This window comes from Semicossyphus pulcher, unplaced genomic scaffold (genome assembly GCF_022749685.1).
Source record: "Semicossyphus pulcher isolate SPU_LCO1_2020_fin unplaced genomic scaffold, fSemPul1.0.p SCAF_14, whole genome shotgun sequence".
NCBI classification, from domain to species: Eukaryota; Metazoa; Chordata; class Actinopteri; order Labriformes; family Labridae; genus Semicossyphus; species Semicossyphus pulcher.
In genome coordinates this window covers 10,043,821-10,056,246 of record NW_027211648.1, presented here as the reverse complement: position 1 = coordinate 10,056,246, position 12,426 = coordinate 10,043,821, and the positions used below count along the sequence as shown (strand labels likewise).

At 41.2% G+C, this 12,426-nt stretch overlaps 2 protein-coding genes across 2 annotated transcripts; both read right to left on the bottom strand.

The window, feature by feature from the left end:
- Positions 1-1,927: 1,927 nt before the first annotated feature.
- spmap2 (sperm microtubule associated protein 2) lies at positions 1,928-4,467 on the bottom strand. The gene is made up of 5 exons (XM_069661700.1): positions 4,406-4,467; positions 4,132-4,329; positions 3,541-3,667; positions 2,272-2,431; positions 1,928-2,175 (listed from the first exon to the last, which is right to left on the bottom strand). The coding sequence occupies exons 1-5, from the start codon at positions 4,465-4,467 to the stop codon at positions 1,928-1,930; spliced, it is 795 nt and encodes a 264-aa protein (XP_069517801.1).
- A 2,144-nt stretch (positions 4,468-6,611) lies between these two features.
- Positions 6,612-12,020, bottom strand: LOC138591286 (SH2 domain-containing adapter protein F-like). The gene is made up of 8 exons (XM_069661825.1): positions 11,859-12,020; positions 10,750-10,999; positions 10,537-10,638; positions 10,262-10,424; positions 9,528-9,785; positions 9,275-9,443; positions 8,433-8,552; positions 6,612-7,746 (listed from the first exon to the last, which is right to left on the bottom strand). The coding sequence occupies exons 2-8, from the start codon at positions 10,993-10,995 to the stop codon at positions 7,560-7,562; spliced, it is 1,245 nt and encodes a 414-aa protein (XP_069517926.1). The 5' UTR covers positions 10,996-10,999; positions 11,859-12,020; the 3' UTR covers positions 6,612-7,559.
- Positions 12,021-12,426: the final 406 nt, after the last annotated feature.

Below are 12,426 nucleotides of genomic sequence, written 5' to 3'. Positions count from 1 at the left end.
TCAGGAATGGTTTACAACACACTGTAATGTAGCTGGAGTGTTAATTCATGCATTTAACAAATATATTTCCTGCGTGGAGGCTACTGTTTAAACAGATGATGATTGACAATATACTAAAACACATTTGTTATGATGAAAAGTATGTGTAATATAAAATAATGTACATTATCAGCACTTCATCACCAGCTATATTATACTGCGGTATAAACCATTTATCAAGTGTTTATATTGTAATAGATATATAGTCTAATATAGATAGATTATAGATAAATGTTATTTAGGGAACTTATAGCACTAACTCATTGCGACCATTTTTTCGCTACAACTTTAAATTAATTAAACGTTCTACAGAGTGGATTCAACACCTCTTTGACACTTTAAATACCAATAAAACTTACAAACCCCAACAAGGTGAAACCAATACACTTGTAACTCTTTTCCATGTAAAAGGGAGCTGCAGAGGCGAGTAGTTTTATCATATAACAACAGCTGCAATATCTATTATTTCATTAATTAGCAAATTCCTTTAGTTTTAAGGTCAGGAAATGGGAAAATGTCTCGTCTTTTGAGTTTTGTAAGAATATAGGCTAAAACAAAAGTTCACATACCAGAAAACTGGACAAGCAAACTTTCGGTGTATTTACTTAAAAATGGCATGAGCGATTCATGTGTCGTTATAGTTGTTGATTAATTTTCCGTCAATCAACTAGTCATTGACTGAAGTCAGAAGACTTTCGAAAACAAATGTGTATAAAACAGCATTTTGCACAAGAAAAAAGTAGAGATAAGTTTACAATATTCACCTATAGCCAATATTAAATCCTTAAAGCCGGGTTGTTTAGTCATGACCGGAATAGTTGTCGTCGAATATTACATCCGGAGAAAAGACCATGGACACAATTTAAAAACGCGATTAAGTTTGAATATATATCTTTCCTCTTTTTGTTGAATGGTTAATCATTGCATCTCCGCTTGAATATGCTAACCATCTACCTAGCCTCCTCTAGAAACGTTTAAACAAGTTTCCTTTCCTAAAGTTCAGAAGCACGTGCACTTCAAAAAACATGAATGAAAAAGTTTTGCGTCAGAAATCGCGTTCACTTACCGGAGTGAGCTCAGCACGCGCGTCTCACCGGGTCTGTCTGCAGCGAGTCAGCAGCCTTCTCCTCTCCTGCTGTATTAAAACAAACTGTACGTCCCGCCCATATGTTTGTCAACCTCCCGGGGACCAATGCTTCCGACACTGGGGTTCGGGGTACCCGAAAAGGATCACGGGAAGCTTTATCAGGAGGTCTGACTCACAATTACTTGATTCAAATGAAATTAGGAAACTCTTAAAATGAAATAAGCTTCATTTCCTGTAGCATTCAGACAAATCCTCAAATGATGCATTTCGAATGATGATTTATTAACAGAGAGAAAAAAAAAGGGAAGCATATAACTCCTTTTCTCTGTGCAAAAGTCATCACACTTCATGTGTTCTTTGGAAATTTATTATCATACTTTTTTCTACAAAGCTGACTCACTCTCTGAAAATAATTAGGAAGTGAATGATGTGCTGCAGGTTGTCTCAAAGCAATCTCAGCTGCAGGTTACAATATCTCCCTGACTGTTATATTTCATGGTCTAGCTAATTTGACTTTCCTGCAATTATAAATTACAGTTGTTCATTACTGACTAATGGTAGACAAAGAACAATGCTACAATGTGTTTGATGCATTCATGATGACTTTCAACAAGTTTGATTGATGCTCCAAAACCAAAACTCAAGCCAAGGTAATCGAAACAGGATGCTGGTATACTTTTCTAGGCAGGTGTACATATACCTAACAGAGCAATAAATAGGCCTTCATGGTTTCCAAAGAAATACATTTATTACAATGAGGTAAAGGAGAACAATAAACTCTTCTCACGGGACCAGACCTCATCACTCCTGCTTTGTGCTACATTTTCGAGGCAGAGGCAGACAGAGCTGCTGTATCCGAGGCGAGGGGCTGGCAGAGCGGGCTGCCCGGCTAACTATGTACGGGTCGTATCCCTCAAACAGAGCCTTCCTCTCTTTGGGGCCGGACAGCTCACGAAGCCTCTGGCTGGCTACATGGTTCCTCGCTGCCCTGGAGACGAGCCAGCACACTGAGCGCTCTTCTTTGAACTTGGGGTGCTCATGCTTTGGGGCTGCGAAAGATAGGCATCATGTCAAATAGAAAATAAAACAACACCATTTTTAAGAAGTTTGATCAGAAACATTTCATGATGGAAAGAGAGACTGACTAGCAAGTAGCTCTATGTGAGCTGATGCTCTGCAGGGCATGTCGTTGATGGGTTCAGGTTTAGATTTGTGTCCAGCGCCCTCCAGAACCGGCCTTCTTCTTGGTTGGGCAAGCTGGCAAATTCGTGAAGTGGCAACTGCCGTCTGGGTTGCTCTGTTCAACTACAAACACGTTACAAGTTGTGGACAATACTAGATGAAACTTGGATTCATTTCATAACATGTTTAGCCATTCTCCTTTGATCCAAACTGACATATCTCAACACCTGTTATAAAAGACGGTCATGCTCCCCAGGAAACGACTCATACTTTGGTGATCCCCTTAGCTGTCTGCTTATGTGAGCTTCATATTTGTAGATGAAAGTTTAATGTTTAACTATTGAATGGATTCATTGTTATCCCTTGACTTTTCCTCATTAGGTCAAGGTCCCTTGTACTTTTTGTATTGTGCTAGTATGGTAATGTTAGCTAGCCTGGCATCACCAGATCAACTGACCCTTCACTAAGTCCCGCCCCCCTTGGTTACTGTTGCTACGCCTGTCAAGCTTTGGCGCCGGCATGTAAATATTATGGCGTTTTCAACTATAACAGTGAGAGATGTTAAGGGAAATAATACAGTAAATATACAGGAACAACAATGTTCTTGCTCAGCAAAAGTCAATATATTGTTTTATCTTAAGCTATTGTTCATGACTCCCTTTAACTTTCATTATCTAATATGTTTTAGCCCATTGCTAGCAAAACCAGATTATCCCACATTTTGTTTAAAGCTCGTCAGGATATTGCTAGCATATCGTGGGCTCGATCCAGACACTGGATCTCCTAAAGGCACAACAGGAAAGCCCAACAAAATCCTGTACACATTTGCCACAACAACGGCACAAACCAAGGGGTGGCCTAGTTACGGTTGCTAACGTACTACGTTGTCCAATCCTACAGTGGCCGTTCAAGGGAGAGGCTTAGGGAAGGGTTAATTTGCACATGCTAATTCGTATGGGATCTGTCCGTTCAGTTTCAGACCAGCCCTCCGGACAAGGAAACATGACGTAGTGGTAGGCTGCTATTTCCACCATCCAATAGCCTACACATGGCTACAAAATAATTAGCAGACATTAAGTCTTTTAAGTAAATTTGTTTAACCTTCTCGATACCCGAGTTCTCTGTGGAGTTTCACAAGAAATATAAGACACATCATGGTACACACTTGAAAAGCTGCCTCATGATCTACTACATAAACTGCACTTTCTCAGGAAGTGGTGTGTGTTACTCACAGGGGCCAGCAGCAAGCGGTCAGGCTGCCAATCAGAAACAGGCAGCCGAGGTTGAGCCAGAGTACACAGCCGATCAGATGCAACGGCCCTCAGAGCCCATTCGCTCACCTCCCATATGGGTGAAAGTCTGAGGAAGGAAAAATATATGAGTAGTGGAGGTAGAGAAGCGTGAATAAGAAGAGGAAATGCGAAAAGAAGAGATGAAAAGGACAAAATCAGAAAGAGGAAAAGGGAAGGAACGGGTCAGGGTGTAGGATACAAGCAAAAAACACAAGAGGAATAAAATAATGGAGCGAGAAGATTAGCTTGGAATGAGGCTTCTTGACAACATCATCAACACTTTGATGGTTTTCCCTTCATTATAAATCATTTGTAGATGATTCAAATAACTATCACAGCTTTTTTTTCTGCGTTTGCTCAGGCAATTCTGTTTTTCTTTGCACTTTAAAAGGCAGACATCTGTTTTTATTGAATGGGGAACAGGGATAAATGAAAAGAGACAAGGAACACATGACACCCAGGAGAGAAATTACACATGCATTAGTTTTTAGTTAGCTATTATGTATTAGTAGAAGTAGAACTTATATTTACGTGACTTGAGCGTAGAACTTTTTACTTCTACATAGCTCCGACCAGCGAGGGGTTAACTCTGCGGGGAAAACAATTAGAAGAAGAGTGAGGGAAGTAGACGTCAGGTTTGTAAATAGAAGAAAAAAGCAGAGAGTACCAGTTTTGGTGGTGGACCCGGTCTTCTCTGGCGGCAGCTGATCCAGCCAGTAAACAGAACGACTGTAAAACAAAAGAAGAGGTATTAGAGAAACAAGAAAACATTCAGAGAGAGAGAGCGATGCTCAGGTGGGCCTACCGGTCTGGATATCTGAGGAGGTTGGGTTTGGGTTGAGCCAGCTTCTGTGTCCGAGTTGCCATGAGAAAAGTTGAAGCTGATTATGGGAACAGAACATGTTTGTGACAAAATTATCCCATCATCCAACCAATATGATAATGTCTTTGACCTTACAGTAGTATGTGCATTATAACCTTTTAATGGAGTTGGATAGAGAGTTACACTGTAACGTCTTTATGAAACTCTGACATTTAAAGTAATAATCTCCAAGATTTTCATGTAATTAAATGTCTGTTAAGTCACTATCTATCGATGAATGAGGTAACACAATGGCGATTGAGCCTATGGTCCACTGATTAAAGCCTTTGCATTTGCAGTATTACAGACTGGGTGTCTGTGGCCCAGTTAGTGATGTGTTTTCCATCAGCCAGCAGTGGTTGGTCTGCCAGAGAAGGTAGGCGGAGCGAAGCGGCTGCTTTTCCGGTCTCTCCAATAACCCTTTTCCACAAAGGGAGTTTCAGGGCCGGTTCCAGGCCGGTGCTCAATTGCGAACCAGTTTTTTGTGTTTCGACTGAAAATGAACTGGCTCTCGGCCAGGAAAACAGGTTCCAGAGCGGCCCCAACTCTTTGCCGGTCTAGAACCGCAAACCACTTACGTCAGGGGCGAGGGGCGGGGTTGCCGTGACCAAAGAGACAAACCAAACGATAGTGTCCGTTTTTCTACATTCAGCTATACAAAACAAAGAAAGCGTATGAATATAAAGGCGAAGCAGTGGTCAGCCGAGGAGACAAGCTGCCTCCTTGCAGTTTGGTGCTCGGTGACAGACCAGCGCGCCGACTCACCGGGGCTTTAAACTCGGTGACGGTCGTGGAGTCGATTGTGGTGGACGTCACACATGGTAAGTGTGCTCCTGCAATTACCGTTTATCGCCATAGGTGCTGCCAAAGAGAACGAAACTAAAATCTTTGAGATTATAACTTTAAGTTCTAAAGTTCCAATTTAATATACACATGAAAAAATATTTGTTTACTCATTATTGGATGAAAGTACAAATTGGATAAGTTATTAAAGCCACTCTATGAATGTGTTTTTCTCACTGTTGCATTTTACGTGGACATTTGAATGATATGTATTTGCAGATTGATACAAAATTTACACAAAACATTTATCTGCTGAATACGGGAAGTTCTCCTGTGCGCACTATTGCAGCTGATCATAAACAAAACAATATCAAACAACTATAAACACTGTGTATTGTATTGTAGTAAAAATAATCATTATATGCAGCCTTGATTAGCTACACTGACTTAAATGTTCCCCTTTAGACCAAATACACTCAACTGGTAATACACGGTCATAAAAGTACTTAATGCCTGTTGGAGTGTTTAGTTTATTCTCTATTTTTTCTACATGTAGGTTACACAATCCTATGTTCTTGTTACTCCCACATGACATATAATTGTCATGTGGGAGTTGTATAATCTTCTCATAATAGAATGTTTACGTACCTGCAGTTGCTGGCTCGCTCTCGCTGACACCTACACCTGCTGGTTGTTAGGGGATCAGGTGGCGCTGGTGGGGTACAACACACCGAAAATCATCTATGCAAAGGGAGTGTCAGGATGCCCAATATGCCTTTTTGTGTCCTGCAGTCAGGTCTCTCCAAATAACTCAGATTATACAGCAGCAGAGTGATACATTTCCATGTGTTCATTATAATGACAAACCCCCCAGTTCCTGCCGCAACTTGGACTGTTCCACATCACCTCCCCGTAGCTGTCTAAAGTGGTCTAACCCATATTGCAGCTGCTCCATACAGGCAGGATTGGTGTGGGTGCAGAGTATAGACTGTTTGTGCTAATTCTGTGTTGTGGACTTGTATATGCGTTCATGAAAAATATACCATACTACTGAATACATTCCACATTCCCCATGTTCACTGTATCTGCTCTGCTGGAGGAATAAAGTCCAGAAAGTTTCCTTGAAAAGGACTGTGGACAGTTGATTACTCACCATCAGTCGGTCACCTACACCTTCTAACAGAGGACAGGGACGTCAAGCAGCAGCACACCCACGATTAACGCATATAGTGTTCATAACAGGTATTGTAACTGTGTATCATTTTCAAGAAACCAGTGGATAGACTTGTAGTCTGTGTAGCTGGCAAAGAAAAACGGAGTGAGCAAACACACAGACAATTTAAAAACAGACAACAACTTTATTTTCAACACATTTAAAATCTTATAAAACAGCAAATAACAGTAAATAATCTACCAAAGCTTCTTGAATAGTCATGATCACAAAGCCACAAGCTTTCAATATAATACTGCAGTTATTACTCTCTAATCTAGTATTGCAGGAGTCTGTTACTGTGTGAAGTTAACAAGTCATGTCTGTCTGAAACGGCACTGTCACTTTGGGTTGTTCAAACAAATCATCAGCTGAGGAGAACACTGCAGGGCACACAGCATTATGTAACATTCACAGGCCTCTGAGACACATGGAGAAACCCAAAGCCAACCAGGGTTACATATGTAGTGTTTGGTAGATGTGCAACTAACACTTAAAGGGTAATAACAGTGTTGTTAGCACTAACAGCACTTCTTAAACTGCATTTTCTACATTCTAAATCTAGTTTAAAATCTAACATCCAATATAAATCATGTTGTTTGAATTTTTGGTCACTTAAAATCTACTAGGATGATTGGCACAATCCAGAAGAGAACATCACTATTATCATTAAAGGTACCTGGCAGTACAGTCTCTCTCTGCAATACAGTAAAAGAGACAAATCTCCATGCAATATTCTGTAGATTCTATCTCAAGACACCTTCAGTTTGTCCTTTGATCTTTTACCTTTAAATACTCAGCTACCAATCCTAATATCAACTACAGCGGATTCTCAGGAGTCCATGGTTTTAAAATACGGGGATTTCAGTGACAATACAAGTTCACATGAGGCACTGAGCTTTCTCATTAAGCTGCCAGGGAAGATACAGGGGTTATGGTAGACGGGAAACATGGCACCGAAAAGTCCAATCTCTTATGAGCAGTGCAGGTAGAATCGCAGAGAAAAGGCATGAAGGAAAGAAAGGGGGCAGAAGTAGGTAAATAATGAGTATATATATTGTATTCAGTAGCACCAGGAGGAAAGAGTATGTGAGGATATCAGTGTCAGAGGGTCTGCACTATGACGGGATACAGCAGGGACATATGCTCGGCTCCTCTGATTGGCAGCTTGTGTGTAGTGTAGAAGTGGATGACCTCGGGGATGGTGGAGAAGGGAGGGCTGTTCTCTCCGAGCACGTAACGCCCGTCGGCAGACTGAGTGAACTTCATGTGCATGAAGCCCTTACAGCTCCTGAAAGAGAGAAAAGGAAGAAGGACAATTTGTCTAATGCAGTGAAAACAAGACTGTCGTGAGCTTTGAAGTGGATCTTATCAGATCAAGCATTCACAAAAATATCATTTGCAGGTAGGAAGGAAGAAGGAAGTATCATCCTTGTCATGTTGTCACTAATAATTAATCTGATTGTGGCTTATAGGTTAACATGCAAAAACATCAACCACACGTTCTTGGGTTCAGAAGCCTGTTGCATATTTCTTGGGGTTTTTTTTGCCTATTGTCGTCTCTCCTCTATCGCTATCTAAAATCATACAAAACTTTTTGCTTAGCTACACAAAGCTTTTAGTCAATTTTATAACTAGGTGTTTATTGCTTCAGGAGAATACAGATGTGAGGTTAGGACAATTCCCATAAAGGGGAAAACTTGCTGCTTTCAAGCTGATTATTTATAAGAGCGGAAAACACACTTGTAGAAACAAACACAAACTGCAAACAATTCCCCTTTAAGACAGTGAAATGATGTTTCAAATTAAGGCAGTGGGAGGAGGATGTGTGTTTCTCTAGGATCCAGCAACAATAAGACATAAAGAGAACACAGTTTAAAGAGCTGCTACAAATGGCAGAGTTATGCGACTGGCCCAGAATGAGGAGTAAACAGGAAGCTCATGATTTTATTATGAGATGGAAACAGGAGTGTCTACCTGAGCGACAGCGAGTAGTCGTTTCGGCATGTCTGGCTGTTCCTCACCAGGTAGGAGTTCTCCTTGCACAGAGTCAGCAGAGACTCGGCCTCTGAGCGGCTCAGGGTGCCGTGGTACCACCTGCGGGTGCCCAGGAGGAAACAACAAATCAGTTGGGTCTACCTTCAGGTGTCTACCTTCACTCTCTCTTGTCCCATTGTGTTTTAGTGTGGGCTATGATTGGCTGGCCACATGGATGTAAAACAACACGCTACAACAAGTAAAGATAATTTCAAATGGAAGAAAGTCAAAGAGGCTGAATGTTGCGAGGTCAAACTGTGTTGATTTTTTTAGGGTAAATTCTAAAATGACTGTTCCAGAGCGTAAACGTGGTGATTAAATTACAATCCTCTTCATTGAATGAAACAGCTCAGTTACTAACACTGTATGTATAGAGTAAAAGAAGGTGATAGAGTCCTAAATGTTACTTACTACTTTATTCAGTTTAGATTTTTAAGCAAAATCCTGAGGTGTCATTTCAATAAAAACTGACTACAGTCAGGGGATACATATAACTAGACACAAATAGAGGAAATAAAACAGATGAAGCACTGAGTTTATACTTGCTTTCCCAAAGGAAATTAAACCTGGCATCTTGTTTTGAGGAACATCAGACTGTAATTTCCTCTATATGCTCAATTGTCAAGATCAACAACCATTAAAGTCCAATTCGTCCCAGGGTGCAGGTGAAAAATAATTTCCTGATGTGACACATTGTACAGTTAACACATGGGAGGGGGAACTAAGTTTTTGTGAAAGAAGAAGATGGCCCAGACAACAAGTGTGTGCAAGTGTTATCTTACACTTGTCTCTCCAGCGGCATGCATGGATCCACTCTCTCTCCCAGGAGAGGAGGAGTGTCACCAACCAGACGGAGTGTAGTTGAGTCAGTTGAGGAAGTGCCTGTCTTGGTGAGCCTGGCCTGCTCTGTCTGAGCTCTCGAGCGCTCCCTTTCCGCCCCTTCAAACTGAACTGTGGCCAGACAGAAATATAACAAAGGTTAGTTAAAAAAAAAACACATTTAAAATGCACAAAATTCTGAGAAAGCAAGTTTACCTGCTAACGCTTTAGAGATGTTGTCCTTCTTCCACTCCCAGGGCTGGTCGTATTCATCAGCCGGCCTCTCATCATCCTGAGGCAGCTTGCTCTCCCTGCTGTCTATCAGGGCAAGTCCGCCCTCGACCCTCTGAGTTTGTTGTTGCGCTGGCGGAGCAGCCCGGTGGAGGTGACGAGTCCTCTCCTCGTATGGGTTATCGTATAACTGGCCACCATCTCCACTCCCAGATCTGTTAATCATCACGCTGTGCTGCAGTTCTTAAAAGTAAACAATGATTTTGTAGAATTAAAAGCCACAAGCAGACAAACAGCGACCTGTGTTGATCAAACATTTGCTTAAAAAAGTCGTATTTTGAGCACTGATTCACTAACAAATGAAACAATATCAGTTAAGCATGTGTTGTAGTGCTTTGTCTGTTAAGCTTTTGTTATATCCTGTCAGTTTCCAACCCTAAATTCCCATCAGGGGAAACAATGTTTCTTGGCAGAGGGGCTGGCTGTCGGCCAGATGATGCCGACTCATATCCTTCCAGCCTTTACACAAGATGAAAGTGAATCTTGTTGGTATTTTTCCAGACACAATTCTGTACAAGACACCTTAAAAATCAAGTTGCTGAGAAAATTAGAACCCAAAGGGGCTCTAATTAATAATATATCTGTTAAGTGTTCAATATGCTACTGTCTTTTATTAAGAGCTCAGCTGAAGAGTGAGAGAAAGCGATCTCGTAACAAACCTGAAATAATCCGCTGGGCCTCGAATGGCTCCATGTAGCTGCAGCAGTCTATTGGTGCAGATTTGTGCTCCCAGTTTGATCTGCCCCGAGGGTCTGGACGGACATCAAACGGATCAGAGTAGTCGGTGTCAGCGTCGGAGGCTGCTGGGGCAGAGGGAACCACCTTGGTAGGGGGAGAGAGAAACAAAGAGCATTTCATGAATGAGAGAGCTTAAAATAAAACTGAGAGAATAAGAAAGAAAATGAAGCAGAAAGCAAATAAAAACAGTTCTTACAGGTTCCTCTTGAACCGTCACTGGACTCAGGGGGACTTTACAACGACCGAACTCCTGAGAGTCCACTTTGATTAGTCGGTGCTTGGGAGAAACCACTTTCACCTAAAATAACACATGTAACAAAAAAATATCAGTGTTGATTAAGAAGTCACAGCAATACTTGATATCAAAAGGGGTTTTTTAGGAGAAATGACAAAAATATACATATCATACCTCCACACCATTAGGCAGAACTGAACCAAATGCAGGGAACGAGGGAAGGCTCACTGTGGCACTACAGGGGCTGAATCCGCCATTCTGATGCTCCTTATCAGTGTGCTGGTACGGGTCCTCAAAGTCCAGCTCCTTCTGAGCTCTGTAGGCCCTCAAAATCTCACTCTCACTGTAGTCTGGCCTCGGGGGCTGTGGAGGGTCACGCCTGCTGCCTAAGTTCAGATAGTCCTTCAGCCACTTTGCCATGGATCTGGGAATAAAATTGCAAACAGATATGCAGGCATATGGGAATTAACACAATATTTTCACATATACACTTGTCCAGATAGATGTTTACCACTGGCTTTAATGACTAATGAGGAGAAGAACAATAAAAAGCTTTCATCTACAGTTTTGCACCAGACACATAAGAGACAAACTCGTTGACCTAATTGTGTGGCTAAAGTAATACAGCGGTTTTCGTTGGGCAATATAATATATATCACTGAAAAACACAACACGCATTAATGATACCAGTCAATGAAGACTTTATGATACATAAATCAAAGTAGATTTACAGTTTTCTATTACGTTAGCCAAAAGGAATTTAGCTGGAGTTATTAAATCCCAGTTAAGTCCAACTGACCGTTCCCAGGAGAAGGAAGAGTTTCAACAGGTCCAGCAAAAATAACATTTCCAACATCGCAAGGTATAAATCCATAGAGTGAAGCTTAGAGTGAGATTTGATTTACGTACATGGAAGTCACAAATAGCCCGCTTGCTCAGTCAGAAAACCACTGGACCCGTTGACAATAGCTAACCTTAGTTAGCATTAAAGGGTAAAATTAGGGGCTTTCAATCTAACACATATTCTTGACTGTATTAATGCGAGCCTTATTTTCAAAACTATCAGCATCAACTTAAATAGATTATTAATGTTAATTTAGCTTTTATGCTTACTTTTGTATTCTAATTAAGTAAAGGGTTTTCTTAATGGAGTGGTACAATTCATGTTCAGCCCTATGTCAACATTGCCAAAGCTAAGTTAGCTAAGTTAGCTCGTCGAATCGTCTCAGCCGTTAACGGACGTTAACTGGCGTTAACTGCAAACGTTGCTTCTTTGAACTCACCCTCTTTCTTTTTTGGCATTGACGGCCAGTTATGTCTTCCTGTCTACCATCCAGCGTATCGTTTTAACGCAAGTATCAGGTCCTAAAAATAAACCATTGATATCCGTGAAATCCGTCCGGCTTGTGAGCCAAGCAGGTCAGGCAGCTAATGTTAGCTGGACCAGTCCAGACCGTGGAGCAGACTGTCTCCGACACAACACTCACTGGCACGGCGGGCGGCCTTAAAGGGGAGTATTAGTTAGCTGTTTTTGGTCTGTCGACACTAAAGCTTCAGATATGTGCTGATGTGCTAAATCCACAGATACAACCCTTTGTTTCAGGAATGCAATTGCAGTAGTGTGCAAAATGACATTGTTTGATAACTGATAAAATGTGCCCGCTGCTGAATGTTCATTTTTTCACCATCTGTTGTCTACTTATGGTCATGTATATTTCATGTAGTTCATGTATATTTCAAATATCAAATGCCATTCTTTATGCAGTTGCAGTAAAGATATGAATATTGTTGCTTTCATTTTAAATTATAACAAAAGCAGGGGTGGCATGTTAGGAAAAGTTGTTGTGGATA

Bases quoted from the DNA above. Each gene is read 5' to 3' on its own strand.
- spmap2 (XM_069661700.1), bottom strand. From the start codon at position 4,467: ATGGCAACTCGGACACAGAAGCTGGCTCAACCCAAACCCAACCTCCTC. The intron at 4,330-4,405 runs GTAGGCCCACCT...TTTGTTTTACAG, and splicing joins CTCCTCAGATATCCAGACCG to TCGTTCTGTTTACTGGCTGG. The intron at 2,432-3,540 runs GTGAGTAACACA...ACGTGTTTGTAG, and splicing joins ACCGCTTGCTGCTGGCCCCT to TTGAACAGAGCAACCCAGAC.
- LOC138591286 (XM_069661825.1), bottom strand. From the start codon at position 10,995: ATGGCAAAGTGGCTGAAGGACTATCTGAACTTAGGCAGCAGGCGTGAC. The intron at 10,425-10,536 runs GTAAGAACTGTT...CCCCCTACCAAG, and splicing joins TGACGGTTCAAGAGGAACCT to GTGGTTCCCTCTGCCCCAGC. The intron at 9,786-10,261 runs GTTTGTTACGAG...TTTACTTTTAAG, and splicing joins GGCCCAGCGGATTATTTCAG to AACTGCAGCACAGCGTGATG.